Source organism: Myotis daubentonii, chromosome 2 (genome assembly GCF_963259705.1).
Source record: "Myotis daubentonii chromosome 2, mMyoDau2.1, whole genome shotgun sequence".
NCBI classification, from domain to species: Eukaryota; Metazoa; Chordata; class Mammalia; order Chiroptera; family Vespertilionidae; genus Myotis; species Myotis daubentonii.
The window spans coordinates 181404786-181429456 of NC_081841.1; the positions used below are offsets into that span (position 1 = coordinate 181404786).

A 24671-nucleotide genomic window follows, 5' to 3' on the forward strand; every position below is an offset into this window, starting at 1 on the left:
TGTTTGCTCACCTTCTTGGCGCTGTGTTTTAACCAAAGTCACCTCTCCGAGAAAGGTTGAATCCCCAGGTAGGGATTTTCCCCTGAAGTTAGGGAGGGAATAAAACCCCTCAACTAAGTGCCAGGCGGGTAATTAATCCCTTTAACTACGAACAATCATGCTTAAACTACATAATCTTTTCTCCCTGGAATGGAGATAAGAAACGCCCTAACCTTTGTAATAGAGATTGATAGGATTGAATCAACTGGTATAAATACAGTTGTAACAAGACAGAAACACTCAGAACTTAGAACAGAATCAAGAAGACAGAACCTACACGGAGCCTAGAGACAGAAGAACTTCGCTGGAGAGAGCATGCCGGAGGATCCTGGAGAGGGACTGGCCTCGGAGCCTAGAGACAAAGCCTAGCGGGAGAACATGGCAAGGGATCCTGGACTGAACCTGACTACAGAGATTGGCAGGAGAACCTGACTGGAACCTGGACACTGAACCTGACTGGAGAGCCTGGACAGAACCTGGCTGGAGAACCTAGCGAGGGAACATGGCTACAGAACCTTGCTGGAGATCCGAAGCAGAACCTCTCTGGAGATCCAGACCAGAACTTGGCTGGAGATCCTGGCTAGGCTGCTGATCAACTGAACGCTGTCTCCGTGTCATTACTTCTTCGCCGACTCCGTCTACGCCTTTGGGAACCCCTGGACCCGCTGGGGTTGGACCCCGGCAGGATTTGAATTCTCATCCTTAATCTATTAGTAGAGGAAAATCTATTGACCCCTCCTTTGACTTTAGTTTCATATGAGCTGCTCCTAAACCTATCCAAAATACTAACCCAAGTCCTATGAAACCCTTTAGCAGAGGCAAGAGAAAGATTATTTGTCTTTTCAGAATAATCATGTCCACTCTTTACATTAAGCCCCATATATCCAAATGACAGTTTACAGCTTAAATTCACAAAACCCCTTAGAAGAAACCTATGGGTTAACTGTGTGTGTGTGTGTGTGTGTGTGTGTGTGTGTGCGTGTGTGTGTGTGTGTCAGTGAAAAGGGAGAGAGGAAGGGGAGAGATAAAAAACACACTCATTCCTGTCAATGTAAGGTAAACTATCTATAGGTGACCCACCCCTATCTGCCTGGGCAGTTGCTCTTGTCACCAAATACCCAGCACTCCGCTGTGAGTTTGTGCCAATCTGCTGGGCACCTGAAGGGTTTCCACTTTGCTCAGTTCTGCAGGATAAGCAACTGGACCTGCTGGGCCAGAGCGGAAGGCAGGCATCAGCACACGGTCCCCGCCCAACCACTGGGTCTGAAGAGCTGCCCTGACAGGGGAAAGGAAAAGACAGTCGCGGTCCACAAGTCCGGGGGTGGAGGGGTGCTGGCAACAGACTGTGAGGTGAGGGAGGGTGTGACGAGGCTTGAAGTGCAGGATGGAGAACAGTCAATTCCAGTTGGGTGCTGGGAAAGGGTGAGGAGGGGACCTGGCAGGCACCATGAAGGAGGTGCTGAGTGACTGGCTGGGGAGGCCGATGAGGACTCCCCCAGGGAGGTGGCTATTTGAGGTGGCGGGGGAGTTGGGGGTAGGCGTGTCACGGTTGAGGAGCTGGGAGTAGCAAGTGTGTCTGAAATATGGGACTAGTGGGAAGCGAGACCAGACAGCTGGCAGGGTGGGAACAGGGGGTGCTGAGTAATGGCTGCTACCTCGGCCCAGAATGTTTCCCCAGGCGTATGCACAGCCCCCTCACTTTCCTCAGATTCCATTTCCTGGTCACCCTATCTCAAATGTCACCCGTTTCACACCCCTTTTCTTGCTTTGTTTTTCTCTCTTAGCAATTATCACTAACATTTTATATATAAATCCCCCTTAGGTAAAACAGCCAGGGATTATCATCCTTGTGTGCATGAAAAAGGGGTTCTAGGGAAGCCTCACAGCATGATCTGATCACAAATTCCCAGGTCATGGTGGGTAGTGATGCCCAGGCCTATCACTATTTTAGTAAAAGGTTTATCTTTGTCTTAAGCAAGACCTATTGTTTTTGCGCATTTAGATTACATTCCTTCAAAATAAGAGTAACTACCCTCAAAAAGAGCACATATTCTTGTTAACTATCCTATAATATCATCCCCACCTTGCTTTCTCCTAACTTCATGGAATCTTCCTTAGGTTCCCTTCTTAATAATTCAAAATGCATAAAGGAAGCTGCTGACTGCCATTCCAAGAAGTGTTTGAGGTCTTGCTTCCTGGCAATTGTCATCAGTTTTGCTCAAATAAAATCTTACAAAAATTCTTCACAGGTCCAGACATTTGTACATGGATACTTGTCCACAACTGTATCCTGAGGCTAAACATAGTTGGTGCTGGATAAATATTTGGAGAACCCCTGAATGGCCAACTCTAGGGCCACAATCCCTCTTCTCATTCCTTCAAAATCAGTCTGAGTCTGTTTGGGGGGAAGGTATTTATGTCTCTGAATGAATGCCTTTGTGTATTTCTCTCTGAATTTCAGAGTCAGTTGATTTAGGTGTTATTAATAGTTTGATGGCATCCTTCCACTTTCTTCTTTGCTTTAGCGTAAATAATCCTGAACAAATACAGGCAAAAAACCTAGTAAAGATCACCCGACAGACCTGGCAGGCTTCATTGATTTATTCAGTGAAGATAAAGAAATCAATGTGAGCTGAACTGAAAGAGGATACAGGACAATGAGTACAGACCCAACATGCAAACGTAAAAGCATGTGGAAAGCCACGTGGCTTGTGACTTCGGCTACTGCCACCACTACGGACAAGGTCTGTGAAAATGGTGGAATAATACACTTTTGGAGTGAGCAGGCTCTTTGTTTTACCCAGGAGCAAAAAGCAAGATGCCTCCCTGGGATGTTACAGCAACGTCTTAGCAACAGTGAGAAGACATTCACTGGTTTATCATGAGTTAAGAACTGACCGAAGTATATGAGAAATGCCTGGATGAACAGCATGTGCAAGCATTTTAGCAATCACTTGCATTCTTTATCTATTAAAGAAGGAAAATGCAAGACAGCAAGCGTCACACCCCACACCTACCTACAGGAGTGTCATTTGACTCCACAGCTGGTGAAAGAAAAGCTAATTCATGAGAAAAAAGGAAAAGTGAAACCAATAAAAATAAACTACAGTAAGTAAAATGGATTTCTAGTGTTTAAGCAAAGGAATGTTTCAATGAAAAAGAGGCACACTAACATGATATAGTCTGGTAAGTTTGCGGAAAAGTAAGTTCCCATAGAATATTTTATCAATATTTTAAAATGGAAATTTTACTAGAAAAATTTTTTTAAAAAATTCAAATGTCATGTTGGATTCAGTTCTCTCATCGTATTAAAAATAAATGACTCTAATAGTGAAAAAGCTAAGTAAATACATATAAAGGTAAGATTACCTTGGTATCTTTGAATTCTGCCTTTTCCAAAGGGCATTGGTAAATTCAATGGGATATAGTGTTCATGATTGCACACCACACGAAGAAATTCAAACTTGTATTCAAAGAGGGTCTGCAGGGGAAAAATATGTTAGTCCTAAGTTAAATACCTCACTGGATACTTTATCCAGCATCCTAAAAAGCCTGTAAGAAGTAACAGACCCAGTCTTAGTTCTTGACCTTCTTGGAACAGCAAGCTCTGTGCTATTTTAGATTTCAGAATGACTGCAGGGATTTGTTTGAAAATTGAGACCACATTTCATTAAATGATGTTCTCCACTGACTTTTAGGGCATTTATGGTTTATGCTCCTCCTACTTCAATAAAGGATTTCAGGCAGCTTACAGTTATAGACACAGACTGAATACAATCAAAAAGCTGAGTGAGAGAAAAGGCCTCGGTCACTTCTATTACCTTGCTAAATAAACTGTGACTCCCAACACGCATACTTTCAGTTTTGCAGTGAAGTCATTTCACGTGTTTATGAGAAAATCAAATAGATATGTTTACTTCACATTTGGAGTTCCTGTGTCCCTAACATCTCACACATTAATGCAAACGAGTGCTATTTAGTATCTTTAAGAGGGGAGTGAGTCGTGCCTCTGGGACTGAAAGAAAATTCTGATGTGAACCAAGAGGAACAGGTGAGTTTCTGGAAGTGAGTCAGTGAGAAAAAAAAAACCAGGGTGTAGCACACACACTACCTTCGGGTCTCCGGGAGCAAAGCAGCTGGTGTAGTTGTTGATCTGCTTGAAGACGAAGCCCCGATCCATGAAGGTGAAACATCTCTGTGGACAGAACAACCCATAACGTCAAGCATCTAGGCCCAAACATTTTGGAAAGCTGGGTTCTAATCTGTCTTTACTGTTAATAAGTCTGTCCTTCAGCATACAAACATGCCACTGATGCTGACTGAGCAACTAACTGTGAACCACTACATACTAGTGACTCCTCTAGAAAGGACATTTCAGTCACTTAGCAGACGCCCTCTCGCCTGGCGCTCCCCACCTTGATGAAGACAGCAAGGCTATGATTCGCATTCTTAGATGCCTCTGGGTTATCTCGAAATTTCTGAGTGATGTGTGGCATCAGCATATTCACAACTGTTTCCACTGCATGATGATAGGACGCGGGAAATCTCTGGTTTCGCAATACCTGGAAAGAATTTAGAGCGAACGTTTATTAGTTTTTAAGTTGCAACCCTTTGGGGGAAATATCTCATCTGTGAGTCCATTTAAATAACCCAGCATTCTAATCTTATTTATCTGAAATTAGATAAGTTATTCTTTCTTCTCTCAAAGCACTGTACAAGTATTCTAATCCTCCAAAGAAGTTCTGTGGATTAGACCTGAGGTTTCAGACTTGGGCGAGATAAAGGCCTGCCTGGAGATGTTGACAGAAATGTGGAGATGTGCCTGCAGTCAGATGCTGATGAGGAGCTGCGCTTTTACCCAGTACTTCTGGTGATCCTAGCCTGAACCTCTCAGGGAGCCCCTCAGAAAACACCGCACGCATTAGGTTTAAGCTTCAAGTATTCCAGCTGCCAAGACCAGTTGAAACTGCTTGGAAGCAGTCCTCTTCGAATTAATTTTAAATTCTAATTTTTCCCTACCGGGAATGCTTACCTAAGAAATCACAATCAGACCATTCAACAATTAGCTACCACTTGCTGTAGATCTTTGACATGTCAGGAATGGCACTAGACATTTTTATGTACTTTTCATTGAATTATTATAAGATCCCTTATGAGTTTAAACCTCATTTCACAGAGGGTCAGGTTAAGCAAATGTGTCCTCAGTCACACAACTATCACCCAACAAAGATTCAAATCCAGATTGACCATAAGGAAACAGTCAGGTATTGCATGCTGAAAAGTCTCTGTATTAGTCAATACTGTCCTAACTAAAAGTGGGACAACCGGATATTGTATGCTGCCTGGTGTGGTGCAGTAGTGCACGAAGCATCCTTGGCAAAAAGCAAATCAATCCTGCATGGGGCTGAGACTCTAGGTATCACTACAAGTTCACAGGAAAGACATGGGGCACAGAATCATGTCACAGAAAACCGTGACATTACCATCAGCCAAATCTAGAGTGTGGGAAACTCTGATAAACTTTGTGGAACAGAAACCCTATAACTAGTTTGGACTTTCATGTGGAAGGGATAAATTTTTTTCTTAGGTTACTGTTATTTTAGATCTCTGTCACATGGCTGAACCCTCGGCCCTGAAGCTTAAGATATCCCAAGCATAACTCATCATGTCCTGTATTTCCTGGTAGACCATGTCCTAATTATCTCTTAAAAGCTCCATTCTTCTATGCTTTCAAAATAAGTGCCCCCCGCCCCCCCAAAAAATCCCTGACTTTACTATGTTCTGTTTAAATCAGGCTGTGTAAGGTTTAATTTACATATACTAAAATTCACTGTTTTAAGGTATACAGTTTGCTAAGTCTTGAGCAGTGTACACAGTTGTGTAACTATCACCACAACCATTTCTTTCACCATAAAAGTTCCCTCGGGTCCCTCTGAATCCCTTCCCTCCACCTCAGCCCCTGGAGATCACTGCCCTCTTTTCTATCCCTGTAGTTTTTCTTTTCCTAGAATGTCATAAAATGGGCTCATTCACACTGCGTGAAGTCTGCATGATCATCACAGTGACTTCCTGCACTTAACATAATGCCCTTGAGATCCATCCATGCTGTTGCAAGAATCAGTAGTTCGTTCTTTCATATTACTAGGTAGTATTCCATTGTATGGAGTTACCACTATTTGTTTATCCATTCACCAGTTAATGGACATTTGGATGTTTCCAGTTTTTGGCTATTATGAGTAAAGTTGCTATGAACATTTACGTGCAGGTCTCTCTGTGAATATGTTTTTTAAACTTTATTTATTTATTTTTAGAGAGAGAAGGGGGGAGAGAAACATCAATTTGTTAGTCCATATATTTATGAATTCATTGGTTGATTCTTGTGTGTGCCCTGACCAGAGATTGAACCTGCAACCTTGGCCTATGGCAGTAATGGCGAACCTATGACACGCGTGTCAGAGGTGACACGCGAACTCATTTTTTTGGTTGATTTTTCTTTGTTAAATGGCATTTAAATATATAAAATAAATATCAAAAATATAAGTCTTTGTTTTACTATGGTTGCAAATATCAAAAAATGTCTCTATGTGACACGGCACCAGAGTTAAGTTAGGGTTTTTCAAAATGCTGACACACCGAGCTCAAAAGGTTCGCCATCACTGGCCTATGGGGACAATGCTCTAATCAACTGAGCTACCCAGCCAGAGCCTCTGTGAATGTTTTTATTTCTGTTCCCTAAATACTTATAAGTAGAATTGCTGTATCAAATAATTAGTTGATTTAATATTCTCTCTTATTTATTTATAATGCTTTCCATCCTTATCCTCAATCCCACCTCATTCCCTCCAATGCTGGATCTTCATCAGCATCACCCTAAAATGTCATTTCATATTATTGCAGTTAGAGAGCTAACATGACAGGTATATTAATCTGCTCCACAGGCTAAACTCCAGGGGGACGATACACTCATTGATATAAAAGTTTCCAAGCCTCCCTGCTGACATTTATACGCTCTTTCGTCTTGTCATTTCTGCTCAAGAACCTACCTACCTCTCTGTGGTCTTTACCGAATCATCGGCTGCCTGGCCTCAAAGCCCCTCATAACCTCACTGCTGTTTCTGAGTGGATCTTGTTTTTCACTCTTTCCCTCTACCCTCAGCCTGAACTCCGCCACAGAGGCCTTTCCTGGGCATGAGCTCTTCCCTGTGCCTCTGCTCGTGCTCTTCTCTCTAACGCTGGCCTTTCTAGGCCCAGGTAAGGTTCCCTCTCTACCTCCATATTCATCTCCTGTCATTCTGGAGCTCACACATACACCTTCCTGCACTCTCCTCCAACTGTTCCAAGCTGAATGTCTTCATCAGCTTCCAGGCTGAGGATGTGTCCTCTACTCCGCGTGCATTTCTGCTCAATGCTCTCCACAGAGCAAACAACTGTTCAAAGCATTTATTCATGGATGAAAGCACGGATATAAACATCCTGCCATCGCCTGGGTACAGGGTTAACAAATATGGTTTAGGGGAAGTCCGAACAGTCCATTTAGAACACGAACCATACGATCCTCCTTCCACTTTTCAAATGAAAGCTCTTGCCTTGCTCAGTTAAGCCTGAAAATGGTTGAAGGTTAAATAAGTAACACTTAACGGCATATAGTCATCCTATCCGATGCCAGGTTTTCCAAGTACACCTGTGGAATGCCAGCAATTTGCTGGATTCGATGTGGGAGGAAAGGAAATGCAAAATGAGTCTGCTGAAATTATAGTTGCTAAATATAAAGGATAGAAAAAAAAAACCTACCTAAAATATGTTGCCCATTGAGGCACAGTGGGTTTGGGGGTTACAAACTTAGTAGGTCTCAGAGGTCTATTCAAAAGCCACTTATTAAAATTCCAAGCACATGCCACCTCCGAAATACTCGAAGTCTAGCAAAGAAATTGCTTACTTTAGATGCTTATTCAAAGACAGGCTGTGATCCACAGCCTTCCTCAGCAAATGTAACAAAGAGTAGTTGATTGGCTGGGGGTGGGAGGGTGGGCACATGTGGCCACCTCCATCTTCAGAAAGACTGTGGCATCAGAAGCAGGCAGAGCAGCGCACAAACTTCTCCCTCCACATAAATGTGCACAACCCCACTGACACAGGGAGTGTGCACTGAAGGCCTCGGCTAACATACGCCCTGTCCCCAAAGGCCGATCAATGCCAGGTACTTTCAACACCAAAAGCATGATCTGGCTCTGACATGGATCATGGCCCAGGTGTGTGCCTGGTCATGACATTTGAAGAAAAACTTGCCAATGAGGAAGGAAATCAGCTTAGAGTTATAAACAGATTGGATGATATTAATAATCTTCAGCCAAAAATAGAAAAACTCTGAGGGGATTTGATCATGATTTTGGAAATCATCAGTGGTACAAACAGGAATGGCGGTCATGAACTTGTTCCTCAAATTCAGAACACTGGGACCAGGGACTTAGATAAACAATTCTTAAGATGTAAGTATAAGACAAACATAAAAATAACTAATCGAAACACATAAAACTCACTAGTCCTAAAATATAAGGCAAAAAATGAGAGAAAAGTTTCTAGATCAACAATGTGTGACTTAGGGAAAAAGCAGCATGGTTTCCGGGTGATACGGAAAAGAAGTTCAGAGGGGACCCTTCCAGAGCGAACATGTTCAGCTCTCCCAGGTGGTAAGCAGGCATTTGGGACTCTTTTTATAGTAAATTATGTTATAGTTAAGTTTTCTCCTTTTGGATGCTAGTGTTTATTTTTTAAGCTGGATAACAATTTTAAAATAAGCTACTTCCCAAAACTCTCTGAATACTGTTTTAGGACCAAGACGCAATTAACTTCCGGAAAAGCGTGTGCCTGGTGGCCTTTGAGTGGTTTGTTCCACAGAGTTCCAAAAACAAACGACGTCCCAGGGCCCCGGAGAACTAGGTTATGGGGCGGGACATGGCGGAGCATCTGGGAGAGACTGATTCTGACGCCAGCGTAAGTCAGGCCTTGGCTCTGCTCAGCTGGGTAGCCCTGGGCAGGTTACTTCATGGGTCTGTACTTCCATCTCACCCGCTGTGACATAAGGGAGAAGCTGGACCAGGAGGGAGCTCTCAGGTCTCTACCATCCCTAAAGGTCCATGGTCTAATTTGGCCTCTGGAGTAAAGAGCACATACAATTGAGTTTCTTTATTAACCTATCACAGGTCTCAGAAAGAGATCATGGACACTTGATTGTAAATATACTTCTGTGAGTGTTTTCAAACTGTTCATTACCTCCCTGACCATCGCTGCCATGGTCTAGTTGTACACTTTCCCACCTAAATTCGTGAGGGCACAAACCACACTACATCTAACTTCGTAACCCTTGAGTCTGCATATAATAAAGGGCTCAAAATATAACAAATCAGTTATATTTTTAAACATAAGCAAGTCATCTATCTTTCTGAAGTGATTATATTGATTTAGAGCAAAAAAATAATAAAATATCCAGTGGGACCTTGTTATGGACTGAACTGTGTTCCCTGAAAACTCATATGTTCATGTCCTGCACCTCAGAATACGACGGAATTTGGAGACAGAGTCTTGAAAGAGGTAATTAAGTTAAAGCAAGGTCATTCAGTGGCCTTGCTCTAACAGAGCTGGTGTCCTTATCAGAAAGGAGATTAGAACACAGAAGAAGGATAGTATAAAGACGCAGGAAGCCATCCACAAGCCACGAAGAGAGGATTCAGAAGAAACCAAACCTACAGACATCTTGATCTCAAACTTTCATCCTCCAGAATTGTGAGAAAATAAATTTCTATCGTTTAAGCTGCCCAGGCTGTGGTAGTTAGAATGGCAGCCCAAGCAAACTAAAATAGGCTTAAAGCCCATCCTGCATATGACAACATTTTTATTTATTTATTTTTATTTATTTAACGACAACATTTTTAAGAGAAAGGTAATATATCCAAATAACCTGCCCACGTGTGTGTGCGTGCACATGGGTGTATGCATGCGTATATAAGCACGTATACTAGCAGCACACTGCCAAGTAGACAGTCTGCTGGAGTTTTTCCTTCGAAGGCTGTCCTGGCATGATTCGGATGGTGCGTTACTCGGTGGAAGGCAGGGCCCACCTCCATCTGGCATCTCCCTGTGTGCTAAAGCTGGATTTAAAAGGAAACCATCTGGTCAGGCACCCGCGCCGGCACTACTAGAGGAAACTACAGCTTTAGGGTCTGAACCACCAACCTTCTGCCTGACAAAACCCACCAGCCTTTCCCAAGGCTTCCTCCTGGAGTCCAGATGGCCCAGATCCTGACCCTCCCTGCCTGGGACTCCGCCCTCCTCCCCACATTCATTTAGAGAGACTGCCTGGCACCACAATGGCTGCTCCCTGCATAAGCACCTTGGGCTGTCACCCAGACCTCTCCAGCTCCCACTTCTGCGACGATGTGGCAAGAACTCACAGTCACAGCAGCAACTGCAAGACTGTGCATTTCAGGAGCTCTGCAGCATGCCACCTGTGCTTACTGTCTTAGGACTTTATAAAAATTCATCTGTGCTCACACAGGCAGCAACCAGTCATACCTCGGCAGGCAAAAGTCCAGACATGAGCCTGGGACAGCATGGAGACCCAGAGAGTCTTACAGGCACACACACAGCACCTCGGAGAGGTAGACCTGGGGGAGACTATGTTATCTGAGTCCATTCATTGGCTACAGAGGACGTGAAGTAGCATCAGACATGCTTCTAAATCCCTGAGAAATGTCTAGGATGTGCAAGACACTTAAGAAACACCAGGTAAATGCATTTTAAATGAATTCTTAAACTACTATTCCCATTTCAACAAACTGGGAGATTTCTAAGCTAGTCAAAGGAAAGGATTTAAGATCACGGTGCTTGAGGAGAATGGGCCTGAGCCAGAGTGATCTCAAAACCTGGCTCCCTCCATTCACCAGCAGCATGCATGGCCTTGGGCAGGTAACGCAAGCATCCAGGCCTCAGTTTCTTCATCTGTAAAATGGGGGGTAAGACTAATACTCCCCTCACCCACATTAGGATTGTAATAAAGCTAAAAGGCTTTATCACCCGAAAGTAATTAAAGCAGTACTGTAAGCAGCACACAGGAAGCTTAATAAATGTTAGCCACAAACACAATGAAAGATACTTTTCCCTAAGAACCACCACCCGATGGAGCAACATACCTTAACCTTGGAGTTCTCTATCAAGTGCTGAGCCATGGATTTTATCAAAACATCGAAGAAAAACCATGAGTACTGAAAGAAAAAGAAGGATTCCAGTAAGCAAAACAACCAGTTGGAAGAGACGTTCATTCTCTTAGGCCGGCAAAGTCACTGACATAAATCAAATGTGACCAAAACACCACGGCTGAACCTCTTGGCAAATTATTACCGGACCAGATGTTCTGGCAGGTGTTCTCCTGCTTTCACATGTCTGACAATAAGTGACTCCACCCTGCCAGGGAACAGGGTACATAAGCTCAGCAACCCACCAAGAGGCACCGCTCGATGACATACGCAACCTTTCCTCTTGCCTGCTGACACTTGCCTGTAAAAGCTCTAACTCACGGTCCTCCAATTATTCAAATATGACTTACTAATGCCTAAGAGGCCATGAAACTTTGAGTATAATAATAATTTGCAGCTTTAATAGGAGCACCGGTACAAGGGGCAATGTAGGTACTGAAGAACTAACTCTGTTACTGCTTTTGAGGAGGCGATGATCATCTCTAAAAGCACACAAAAAGGGTGAATTGATCTAGCTGAGGAGTCTGAAGTTTCCTTAATCAGTTTCCATACTGCAGAGTCACACTGGCCTCCCACCATACCTTAAGTAGTTTGTTGCTGGTGAGAAAATCGGCAGAAGGCTTGAGAATTGCGGTCATGGATTTGGCCAGTTCTTCATGCACTGTCTTATATTCGGCGGCAATATACGGCTCAGCCTTGTACGCGTACTTTGAAGAAAAGGGAAAGATGCTTTAATGCACTGGTTCTCCAAGCTGAGCTGAAAGCTGAAGAGGCCCCAGAGGAGGAGGATCAGGGACCCAGGTACAATCGCATGGGTGGGGGAGGAAGGTGTGGAAATGGAAGGTGGGAAGGGTTGTTGTCATGTGACAGAAAGAGGGAGCTCAGGCTGTCTTCGGGGACCCACCTAACTATGTGAATCACCTGACTCAGGTCAGTGGTCCTCCAGCCCACAGCTCCACCTCCTAAGGACTTCAGGAAACGTGTCACATGACACAGGGGATCTGATTCCCTGAACAACCCGAACTTCACTTTTTAAATGAACACATAGCTAAAATTCATACTGTCAAAGATTAAATGGAACGTGTGCAACTGTTTAGAACAATCGCAGCCACCATGTTTACTGAATATTGTCCATAAATGAAGACCTTGTTGATATTTATCCCAGCATGTAGATGGAGGCGAGAGCTAACCTTCCTGTCTTGGGAGAAGCAGTATTCCTGGGAATTTTAGGCGGGAAAAAGAAAAATGAAGGCAAGAAGCCATGCTAGAGGCCTAGCTGGGAGTGAGTTAACACTCTTCTTTAAACTTCCACATCATGTGCAGCACCCATAAAAGAAGAAATGTAGCTGACAAAATGATACTAAGTAAATAAATGAAAGGCTGCCCTCTTTGGACGTCCCCTCATCTAGGTGGGAGCACTGGCTATGTGATACAGAAGAGAAAGCAGAGGTATTAAGTTTCATCCCCAAATATACCCCCAAATAACTAGATTTTTTAAAAATAAGTTCTTAGAAGGAAAATTGGAGAGCCACAGATTTAAATGATTGGGACAGTTTATTTTACATACCTTAACATATGACCTCAAGTGGCTCTCCAATTCTTCCTCATGGCACTGGGCAACCACATGAATAATGACCCTACACACCATAGGAATGAATAAAGCAATGAATAGTAATGTGAAAATGGAAACATTTCATTATTATCACAGTAGAACAATGATGATGCTATTGGCACCACAGGAAACAAAGAATTAGATGAGACCTCTACACATGCCTTAAATATAATGTTTAACACACACTAGCATCCGGATGTATGATTATGCTCCAGATGTGGATAGACCGAAGGGGAAGGAGAGTATCCACCTTACACCTCTCTCACCGTGTCACGTTGACGGCGACTTCCTCATGAGTTGCTCTGGTGAGGACACGGAACAGCTGGTTTAGGATGGTGGGCAAGAAGGCGATCATCACGTGGCCTTCCATTGCATGCAGGCTCTACAGGCATGGAATACCAAAGTCCGAGTTATCCTTTGACATTAAACCAATTTTCACTGAGCAACTTTCAGTGAAAGTTGGAAGATGGAAGAAGCGCATCTAAAGCAAAAGGGAGGCAGTGGCAGGCGGGATAAGGGACAAAGAAGTCCATGTCTGTGAACATGTTACATGGCAAAGGGAATTAAGGATGCTAACCAGCTGCCCTTAAGATCGGGGGACGCTCCTGGATTTAGTCAGGTGGGCCTGATGTAACCACAGAGGTCCTTAAAAGTGGAAGAGGGAGGCAAAAGAGGAGAGTCAGGGGAGATGTGTCTAAGGAAGAACGGTCAGTGGTGCAACCTGTTGGCTTTGAGATGGACGAAGTGGCCACAAGCCAAGGAATGAAGGCAGCATTTAGGGTAAGAACCCAGATTCACCCCTAGTTTCCAGAAAGGAAACTCACTATTAATAACACCTTGGTTTCAGCCCAGTGAGGCTCATACCAGACTTCTGACCTACAGAAGTGTTAAGATAATAAATTTGTGCTATTCTAGGCCACCAAGTTTGTGGTAATTTCTTACAGAACCAATAGGAAACCTATACAAAGGTTCTTCTTCAAGTCACATGGCTCTCTCTGAGGCAGCCCAAAGGTGATTGGGCACAGGAGTGATTTCAGGATTACCCAGTCCAATTTCTTTGCTTAAATCAAACAAACTTCTGCAGGTCTCACCTTTCTTACATTTTGTCCCCATGCCTAGAATGCCCTTTTAGTTACTTTCCTTTTAAAAATGTTTCTCTAGAATCATGTTCTGGATGTAACTCCCTTAGAGAAACCCTGCTTGCTCCCATGTGCAAGGACTCTAGGAGGTCCCTGGCCCTGCACAAGGCTGGGGTTGCTGGCATGTGTTATCTGTTTTGTTTTGTTTTGAACCCACCTGCTATGCATTCTCGAAGCTTGTGTTATCTCCTACAATGAACCAGAAGTTCCTTAATGGTAAGACTACAGTCACTGCTTCTACATGCCTGATTCTGTGCTGTGAGCCCAGTGAGTGCTCAACATGAGCGGCCTCTGTAAGTGAGGGGTTTCCTATGCAGGGAGCAGTGTGTTTTAGGTCTGGCTGGAGAAAAGTATGCGTGGGACTAGGACGAAGGTAGGAGGAGCACCATTTCTGAGTGCTATCTTAAACCATACAGAAGCTGATGGTGCGAGAGTATCTAGCTAAGAGCACCACCAAAGAGAAAACCCAATCAACTCCAAACTCATTAAAAAAAGGGTCACTAAGAAAGCCATCTGATACCTTAAGGTACTTCACAAGTTCATTCCCTAGGGCTTGGGCTCCAGATTCAGTTTTCTGACAGTACTGGAAAAAATTATGCAAATGCTGATCCTGGGAAGGGGAAAAAAAAAGTTTATTAGCATATCTGCTATAGAAATAGAAGTATTTGCTTCTTACAGCATGCATGTTTCATTTAGACTATGAAAACTGATCATATAAAAATGCAAATATCAAAGAGATAAAAATGAAAACAAATTTTAAAAAACGCTTCCAAAGATCCTCCAACAAAAAAGGAAAACTGTTAAAAAATGTTACTTGTACTCTTCATTTATTTCCGTACCAATGAGCACCTTATCTGTACTTCCTTCCTTCAAAAGAGGACTTACAGAGTAAAAATATATCCATAGAACATGTCAATTAGACTTTTGTTTTGAAAAAAAAAAATTATACCAACTCATTCACAGAGCAATCACTGCTAATTTAACGGACTAGCGCATACCTGAGTATACACCGTAGAAACCAGATGAGTTGAAACTTTCAGCAGTGGCTTGCTTCCATCCACCCATTTAATTTCTGGACCACAATGCTGAAAAATATGGGGGAGGGGGTGAAATCCCAACAGATGAGTGATCTTGGCTTCAATCACCATCCCGAATAAGGGCCCTGATGAGGTGCGGAAGCCCCAACAGCTCTGGTGACTCGATAGTCATGCCTATGCCTGGCTAACAACAGGATGAAACCAACAATAATTCCTGCCCGCTTTCTTTCCCCAAGTACAATGTTCTTCTTCCTGGATTTTATAAGTTATCTTTCCTGTTGAGCTGCAGCTGTAAGGATTACTGTCCATTTGAGAGGGAAAGAATCCTATTCCACCGATGACTCAACCAAACTCGAGCTCAGGACTCTGAAAGTGATGGCACGAGGTACCAGATAAAGCGAACAGGACAGGAAGTACTCCTGGCACAGTCAAAGGGTCAGTATCTGTTCGTGCCGATTTTTAGTTTCAGAAACCTTCATTTTTCTCATGTTCAGATTAGGAACTATAATGAATGTTACATGATTTAACCTTATTTTGGAATATTTTAACTATTTGTTCATAATATGGGCCCACATTTGGCTCCATTTAAAATGTAGAGAAACATTAAAAGCCATTCAAAAATGAAAGGAAACAAAAACCTTTTCTGAGCATCTTATAAAACTGAAGTCTATATAATCTAAGACAGCTTAAAAAAAATGCAAAACCAACACACCAATAGGAGGAATCAGAGACAATTCAGGCATTAATGAATCAGAACGAGCTACCATGTGGATGAGATATTTGCTTACTGGACTTATTACATTATGTTGGAAGATAATTCCTAACCATTTGCATGACCCTAAGAATGCATCTTTATTTGAGCATGGCTAGTTCGCAGAGATTTCCTTCCTTATCCAATATCTCCAAGTCTTCATGTCCTTGCTGAGGCATTGCTACTTCTGGGCTTATACTAAAATGCCCGAACTATAATTCTACATTGTGACACTGTTAATATCACTGTTTCCCAATGGCCTAAGTTTACTTGAAAATGAATAATGAAAACCAAGATGCCAAGACTGGGAAAAATACTATGTGCTTTTTTTGTGTCACTGTTGCTTTAGCTGATCTTTAATGTTTTGTGAAGGAATGGGATAAATCAATCTTAAATTCCGATACCCTGCCCATCCCAAGCTCCTGGTAGCCAAGGTAGCCAGATGGGAGATTGGCTGAGACAGGAACATGCTGCTCATTGGTCACCACCCTTCCATCTTTCAGAAGAGGAAGCCAGGAATATCCAACTGTTGAAACAAAGAACAAAACAGATTCGCTGTAAGTGTATGAAAACTGATGAAAGAAAGCCAATCTTACTAAATTACCCGATCTTCAAGAACCGTTAATATCAATCAGGGTTAACAAATTGAAGAGACCCTGAATACAATCTCTGTAGAACATTGACTGCTTTGGGATTAGAATTCTAAAGTGACCTTTTATAGAAACTTACATATACAAACCAGGCATGCTACCTTCACGAACATCATCTAAAAACTCCTTTGCAAAAGAATGCAAATTCATATCAAAATAAAATCTAAGAACCTAATGTTAAGTTATCAAAAATCAAAGGGATAATGAAATTTCAAACCTTGTGTTTCAACAACATCCTTCTTCTTTGTGCTTCCTTTGTTTGAATTATCACAGCTGACATGGAAAAACGTGAACAACAAGTGGTGCTTTTCATGTAGCTGGGTGGGCAATTCTATTTTAATCTGCAAGGAAAACAAAGCAACAACTTTTCTAATATTCCTGAACAACAAAATTTCTTGGTGACAGCAGCCACACAACGTGTCACCCAATGCCTAAGGGTGCATTTGGTCTCCAAACTAATAGTAACATTTGTAGTTAAAGAAATCTGAGACTGTAAACTGTGCTAAGGAAGAAATGAATCCTGGATACAATGTTATACTGGTATGGGCTGAATCTTTGTGTGTCCTCCCCTCCCCCCACCCCAACCCCTTCCCAAATTCACATGTTGAAGTTCTAACCCCCAAAGGTGATGGTATTAATAGGGGCTTTTGGAGGTGATGATGTCATGAGTGCGGAGCCCTCATATACAGGATTAATGCTCTCATATAAAAGAGATCCCAGAGCTCCCGAGCCCTTTCCACCATGCGAGAATGCACCTGAGAACCTGCGACACTGACCATGCTGGCACTCTGACCTCGGACTCCCAGCCTCCGGAACTGTAAGCTATAAATATTTGCTGTTTATAAGCCAGTTAGTCTGTGGTATTTCGTTATAACAGCACAAACAGACTAAGACATGACTGACTCAAACTAGAAGAGTCGATATTTAAATTCCAGAAGGAACTGGAAAACACATGAGAGAAACCACTACATTAACTTAACACCAGCCAGGCCTGGTGAAAAACCAGGGTAGAACACTTACCAGTAGAATTCATATAGTAGTTTTAATGACCTACATATAATTTTACATAAGGAAACCCAACAATAAGAAAGGTCCAACAGATGTAACTATACTTAAGTATGAATTTGAAAGAAACTATATCAGAATTATTAATTGTGGTAGTGATAGAGGAGGGATTTTTAAGTTTTTCTTTTCTACATTATCTGCATTTTCCAAGTTTTAATTTTTTACAATAAATACATTGCTTTTATAATTAGAAAAAATTATGGAAAATAGATAATTCAACATTTTTTTAAAAATCTTTAAATTCTTTATTAGTTAAGGAATTCCAAATGTGTCCTCATTCCCCCCCATTAACCCCCATCCTCCCCGCCACCCCCAACTCATGCTCTCATCCCCCTGTTGTCCATGTCCATTGGTTTGGCTTATATGCATGCATATAAGTCCTTTGGTTGATCTCTTCCCCTTACCCCCACCCTCCCCTACTTTCCCTCTGGGGATTAATAGTCTGATTGCTGTTTCTCTGTTTTTGGATCTGTCCCTGTTCATCAGTCTATGTTGTTCTCTATATTCCACAAATGAGTGAGATCATGTGGTATTTATCTTTCTCTGACTGGCTTATTTCACTTAGCATAATGCTCTCCAGTCCCGTCCAAACTGTTGCAAAAGGCAAGAGTTCCTTCTTTTTTACCAAAGCGTAGTATTCCATTGTGTAGATGTACCACAGTTTTTTACTCCATGCTGATGAGCACTTAGGCTGTTTCCAGATCTTAGCTATGGTGAATTGTGCTGCTATGAACATTTAGTTCTATCACTGTCATTTCAGTATAGTATGCACCTCCCCTTGAATTTTGCTTTACTAAGCAAAGAACTTGAGTTTTCCTTAAAATGGGTTAAACTGGGTTTTCCCTTGAAAATCTTACCTCATCATAAAATTCTGGGTTTTGATGATGGTGTAAAACGGCAGCAAAGGCGCTTCTTGTGAACACGGGCCCACCAGGCCTGCCGTAAATGCACTGAAATCAGAGTTAGCAAGGGAAACACCAGCATTCAATTAATAGAGTAAGAAATCAAACTCAGATGTGTTGTAAAGAGCACTCCCACAGCAAAGCTTAGCCCTCTCTGATGGATTTCTTCTGCCTGTGAGACTCCAGACCCACAAGCCCCTTTAGTCCTGGGCCCAACTCACCCTCCAGCTCCTCTCCCACCCACTGAGCTATCTCGGAACCAGACCTTGCTCACGGCTCCCTTTCCCACTGCCATGCCTCTGCTTATGCCATCCTCTCTCCCAGGGATCTTCCCTTCTCTGTGCCCCAAGCAAACTCTCGTGCATCCTTCCAGAAATGAGGAACTCCTCCCTCTGTGTCCCGTCAGCATTTTTCTGTTCTAATTACTCAGTTTTGTAAAATAAACCCTTTCAGTACCTTCTGTATGCCAGGAGCTTTTCCCCCCATAACTGTCTTTTCCCACCAAACTACACAATTTCTTGAGGGTGAAACTAAACTACATTGTTTTCTGCAACTTTGTCTCCTTCCCCTCTTGCAAAGTCATTTTCATAAAGTTTCAGTAAGGAATTTGGGCTCTGGGGCCAGACTGCCTGGGTTTGAACATCAGTTCCCCTAATGTATGACCCTAAGCAATTTATTTAAATTCTGTGCATTAATCTCCTCATCTAAAAAAATGCAGGTATTCATAGTACCTAACTCAAAAGACTGTTATGAGAATTACAGGGGTTTAGTGCCTATAAGGCTCTAAGAGCAGAGCCTGGGATATAATAAGCATTCAGTAAGCATCAATAATATACTACTATTATCATCATCACACTATAATAAACATTTAATAAATGTCAATCTATTATTATTATTATTTATATTATCAATGTTATTAATATAATTCTTAGCATCCATACAATGCCTGACTCATAGCAGGTGCACAATGTGTTTACTGAATTGAACATGCATAAGAACCCTTCACCCCTAAAATGTATAACAAAAAAGAAATAGTGAATTAGGAATAAGAACTCAATTATTCCATATTCCGTAAGGTTCAGCATGTGTGGTTATATGTTGTGATGTCATGTATTTGTGTGTTTGTGTCCATTAAAATGTGCCAGATTCCTTTAGTTGTGCCATAGCATGCAACTGCATTATTAAAGTGGGAAAATGGGAATATATATAAAAAAACAAACCTTCAAAGGCTGAGAGTCTTCTTCATCTGAATCTTTGAATTCAATGCAAATAGCAATATTTCTGGCCTGCAGCATATTTAAAGAAAAAAAGGGGGGGAGGGGACAAAAAGCCAGGATATTTAAATATTTATAAAAGAACATGAGAAACCAAAACCCAAGAGAATTTAATACCAAAAATGAAACCTCATTCTTTATACTCACCTTGGCAAAAGACTTCTGACTGTCATATTTCAAGTACTTGGGATAAACATAAAGGTGGTTATTGTAGGTGGTGTACGGCTGAGTATATTTTGCTAGGCAGGGCACAAATTCCTCTACTTCAAACATGATTGGAGTTTTAGTACAGGTTTCAAATTGCTTTGTGGGAATGTATGATGAATTAACATAATCTGAAAAATTAAAAACAAGCAAATTGAAGTAAAAAACAAACAAACAAAATTTGTCTGTTTATTACACAGAACTTACACTTACTGGGAAAGTCTGAGGAAACATTATCGATTGTAATGTCTAGATTGCCCAGTATCACTGGAAGCTTAGCCATCTTCTCAGGTCTACAAACAAAGAAGAGAAAAAATCAAACATTTATAAGTTAGATGAGCTCCAAAGCCTAAATTATAGAGAGCACTTCCCAGAGAAATATAATGCAAGCCACAAAAGTAGTTTTAAACTTTCCAGTAGGCACATTTAAAAAAGTAACAGGTAAAATTAGTTTTAAGAATATATTTATTTAACCCATTATGTCCAAAATATTATATTTAAATATATAATCACTATAAAAAGTGCATTCGAATTATTCAAAGTCAGATGTGTATTTCCATTACAGCTCATTTCAGTTTGGACTTGCTATTTTTCAAGTGCTAAACAGCCACATGTGGTAGTGGGTACTGAGTTGGACAGCAAAAGTCTAGTTAAGAACATCAGCAAAATGTTAAAGTTTTCCTGAACCATTCCAACCTCACCATACATTCTTCGCTCATTTAGAATCATGACAATTCAGAAGGAGAAGTCATCTTAGTCTCTAGCGTCTAGCAAAACACCGGGTACCACGCAGGTACTCAATGAAATGTACGGTGTCTGTATTTGGTCTGACTCAATCCATTACAGGAATCTCCTCTACAGTGTGCCTGACAAGCACTGCACTGCTTCACCCTTCCTACTGCCAGGAAACTTTCAGCACTCAGAATGCTCTTCCTCATAGCAAGGGAAGGGCACCTCTCTGAAACTTCCACTCATCAAGGGGCTTGGTTATGCTTCCCTATGGAACACCTTTCAACCATCTAGAAACAGCCTTCGGAAGTCTTCCATTCTCGGCCCTTCTGCACCTTCCTCCAATGCCATTTCTCTCCTCAAAGAAGGTCCCATTTATATTGTTGCACCCAGAACTGCATAGATCAGGCCCAATGGCCTGAGCAGTGAGGGCAGGATAGCTGTCTGTTTTTACTTTATCTTTTATTGATTGATTTTGAGAGAGAGAGAGAGAGGGAGAGAGAGAGAGAGAGAGAGAGAGAGAGAGAAGCAGAGAAAGAGAGGGAGAGAAACACTGGTTCGTGCACTCATTGGTTTATTCTTGTATGTTCCCTGACAGGGAATTGAACCTGCAAACTTGGCATATCGGATGACGCTCTAACCAACTGAACAACCCAGCCAGGGCCATATCTATCTGGTTTTGAACAATACACTCATCTATTGATGCTATTACTTTTAGGTAGCCACACCTAGTGATTCAAATGAAATTTACAACCACCTAAAAGTCCTAAATCTTTGTTCACATGCTTTACTATCATGCCACATCTCTCCATTCCGGATTCATACAATTATGTTTTTGGAACTCAGAACAGGATTTGATTTTTGTCTTGATGAAATTTCATTTCTTTATATATTTTGAGGCATTTCTAGTTTATCAAACCCCCCCTAAATCCGGGTATTAACATCTAATGTATTAGATATTCCTCACGGCTTTGTGTTGCGAAGACATTTCACCAGCATGTTACAGTCTCTTATAAAAGTCACTGATGAAGATACTGCACAGAATATTGCCATGAACAGGTTCCTCTCAACCCTCTCGATGCTCATCGCCAGACTGACACTAGCCTATTCATCAGCCTTCTTGGCATCTGGTTACTCCAGCAGTTGAACATCTGTCCACTCAAGTGTACTACACTTCTCTGACTTGCTCATGGGACATCTTGGGATATACACTTGTCAAAGGCTTTGCATTCCTGTTGTACCAGCTTAGCAGCCCAATTAAAGAGAGAAGCAGAAATGTGATTAGAATGACTAGTTTGACATGACATGACTTATTCCTAGAAAACAGAACAGTTTCGTGGTTCTTCATACGCCACCTGTTTAATAATGTCGTTTAGATACCGCCAAGAAACATCAAAGCTCACTGGTCGACAGATGAAGCATTTGGTTTTGTCCCCATTTTTTGAAAGTTCCTAACTCCTGCTTTTAAGATTCCTTTGTCAGGAAGGCAAATCAATAATTTTTCACACATCCTGCCTCCTGTCAAAAAAACTTATGGCCAAAAGATGCCCAGCAAAGGAAATCAGTTTTTGTAAGTTCAGAAATGAACTCCTCAGATTCTCAGCCAGATTAACTTCCACCATTGCCCAACCTCTCTTTATCACATTGTTATGGGTTGAGTTGTAGTCCCGAAAAGATACGTTTAAATCCTAACCCTAGTATCTGTGACTGTGACCTTATTTGGAAATGGAGTATTTGCAGATGTAATCAAGTGAAGATGAGGTCACTAGGGTGAGCCAATATGACGTATTCTTGTAAGAGGAAGGACGTTAATCAGACACACAGGAAGACAGCCATGTGAAGACAGGGGCAGAGTTTGGGGTTATGCTGCCACAAACCAAGGAGGACTCCAGCTGCAGAATTGTGAGAACTAACTTCCACTGTTTTAAGTCACCCAGTTTGTGGTACTTTGTTATGGCAGCCATAGGAAACTAATACACTCATTAACAGATATAAAGCATTTAGGACTATAAACAATAAGTACTATATAAGTTATCCTCCCTTCCCCGCTACCCAAATCACCCATTCAGTTAATAGTACCAGGAGCACTCCACTGTGTAAGTCAGAAACCTGGATTTATTTATCTGAGACTACCAACCATTTTTTTCTCTTTCCACCCTAATGTCCAATCAGGAAACCAAGACCCAGTAATTGGGCCTCTCTGACATAACTTGAATTAGTTTCATTCTTCCTGTTTCCACTTGTAGTGGCTTTGCTGAAGCCCCTCCCACTTCTTACAGAGGTTCCTCAGCTGCCTCCTTCTTCCCCAGGTTCATCTCTACCCTCAACCCACCCTTAACGGACCCACCAATAACATCCTTTACAGAATTCAAATCTACTAGGTTACTCTTCCAATTTTAAACCCTCTCTTCCTTCCCAAGGACTTGAGGTAAAGTTCCATGCTCACCCAACATGCCCCGGGATGTTTGAGTGGAGCAATTTGAAAGACTGCTCCTGCTTCCTCCCTCCCCACCAAACAACGTCAGTTCTCAGAAGTGGAAATAAGCAAGGCCTGGAGACTCACTTCCGAAAGTCCGCCAGGAACTTGAGCATGTCGTCATTGGAGAGCTTATTGCTGTCTTGCTTGTAGAGAGCAGAGAATCTGGCATTCTTGTCAAGGTTTCCAGATGTATCCCTAAACAACGTCCTGAAATAGCAAAACAACACTTTCCAAACTGAATTTCCAAAAGACCAAAATAAACCCACGACTTAACTCTGGTTTCTATGTGAAGACTAATTATTATTCCATTGGCTGTAGCCAACAGAAATCTCATTACCTAAAAACCTGGAAGATATTTATGAGGATGAACAAAACTAACTCAATTTACACAGGAAACATTTCCAGCAAATGGCCTGTGCTTGGGAAACAACATACACAGTCGAGTTCTTAAGAAGCAGAGATTGAAAACTAAAGAGGACCGGCAGACCGCACGGGCACTCGCCCATGCCCAGCTGGAGACACGTGGCTGGGACCTGGAATACCATCTCTGCAACACACATTCCTGCTCTTCCTGCCAATGCCACACAGCTACCCACCAACCAGCATCTTTCCTTTCTGTGACTCTAATAAATGATTATTCAGATACAGGGCTTACTTACTTTTCAACTTTACACATTTAAATCCTATTCATCTCTGGGCAATAAAGAGAATAGGTTGATCGATCTATAATTCGGTCTGTCTATCTATCTATCTATCTATCTATCTATCTATCTATCTATCATCTATCTATCTATCTATCTACCTATCTCCATATATCTACACCTATATCAAAGATATAAAAGATGTTCCCCTTACCTTGCTGCCCAAGCAAATGGCATCCTGTACTGTCCGAGCCTTTGGCATGCCTGCTTGGCATTCTTCAGCACCTTCTGAGCAACCTTGAAGACATCAGAATAAAGCCATGAGATGCCGAATCCCACTGACAGAAGAATTATCATCTAAAGAGCTTGTGCAGAATCCCATAATTTGGGGATATACATTATTAAAACATGATAGGTGTTGTTAGGGCAAAGTTTTAATTTTTATATTTTTGCTTTCTAAGTATAAATTCTGCTATTTTCACTTTCTAATAACTAATTTTGGCTTTTTGTGGGTTAATTGATTAACTCTATAGTACAGAGTGAAGCAGATTTGCTTTTAGCTTATTATGTACACATGGCAGGTCTATGAATCAACTATACACCATCGCTAAAGCAGATGACACTTTATTTTCCAAAATTTGCTTGTACTGGGATATGGCATTGTTACCAATGCAAAGTCTGATTCATTCAGAGTGATGTGTTGAAGGGCTTTTTACATTAGTTAAGTACATCCAAGATGAACCAAGTTTAGGAGAAATAATCTAGTTCCTGTGAACCGGTGTGTGCTCTGCAGACTGCAGCATCAGCATCAGGGGGAAGCTGTGAGGGATGCAGAGCCCCAGGCCCCACCCCAGGCCTCCTGGGTCAGAACCTGCATCTGACCAGACCTCTGGTGGCCTG

General features: G+C 41.9%; 1 protein-coding gene across 20 annotated transcripts in view; it reads right to left on the reverse strand.

Moving 5' to 3' along the window:
* DOCK9 (dedicator of cytokinesis 9) overlaps positions 1–24671 on the reverse strand; it is a 257697-nt gene that overhangs the window by 61173 nt on the left and 171853 nt on the right. For 16 of the 20 annotated variants that reach the window (XM_059685010.1, XM_059685008.1, XM_059684999.1 and 13 more), the window contains 17 exons: positions 23986–24068; positions 23215–23337; positions 20136–20215; positions 19866–20053; positions 19665–19730; positions 18400–18492; positions 16695–16818; positions 16232–16353; positions 15038–15124; positions 14560–14649; positions 13167–13282; positions 12856–12925; positions 11870–11995; positions 11226–11297; positions 4455–4601; positions 4151–4234; positions 3409–3520 (listed from right to left, as the gene is read on the reverse strand). In XM_059685010.1, the coding sequence (XP_059540993.1) occupies positions 3409–3520; positions 4151–4234; positions 4455–4601; positions 11226–11297; positions 11870–11995; positions 12856–12925; positions 13167–13282; positions 14560–14649; positions 15038–15124; positions 16232–16353; positions 16695–16818; positions 18400–18492; positions 19665–19730; positions 19866–20053; positions 20136–20215; positions 23215–23337; positions 23986–24068 (1783 nt within the window). Of the gene's footprint in view, positions 1–3056; positions 3099–3408; positions 3521–4150; positions 4235–4454; positions 4602–11225; positions 11298–11869; positions 11996–12855; positions 12926–13166; positions 13283–14559; positions 14650–15037; positions 15125–16231; positions 16354–16694; positions 16819–18399; positions 18493–19664; positions 19731–19865; positions 20054–20135; positions 20216–23214; positions 23338–23985; positions 24069–24671 lie in introns of all 20 variants that reach the window. The other 4 variants (XM_059684991.1, XM_059684998.1, XM_059684995.1 and 1 more) reach the window with 1 other exon arrangement.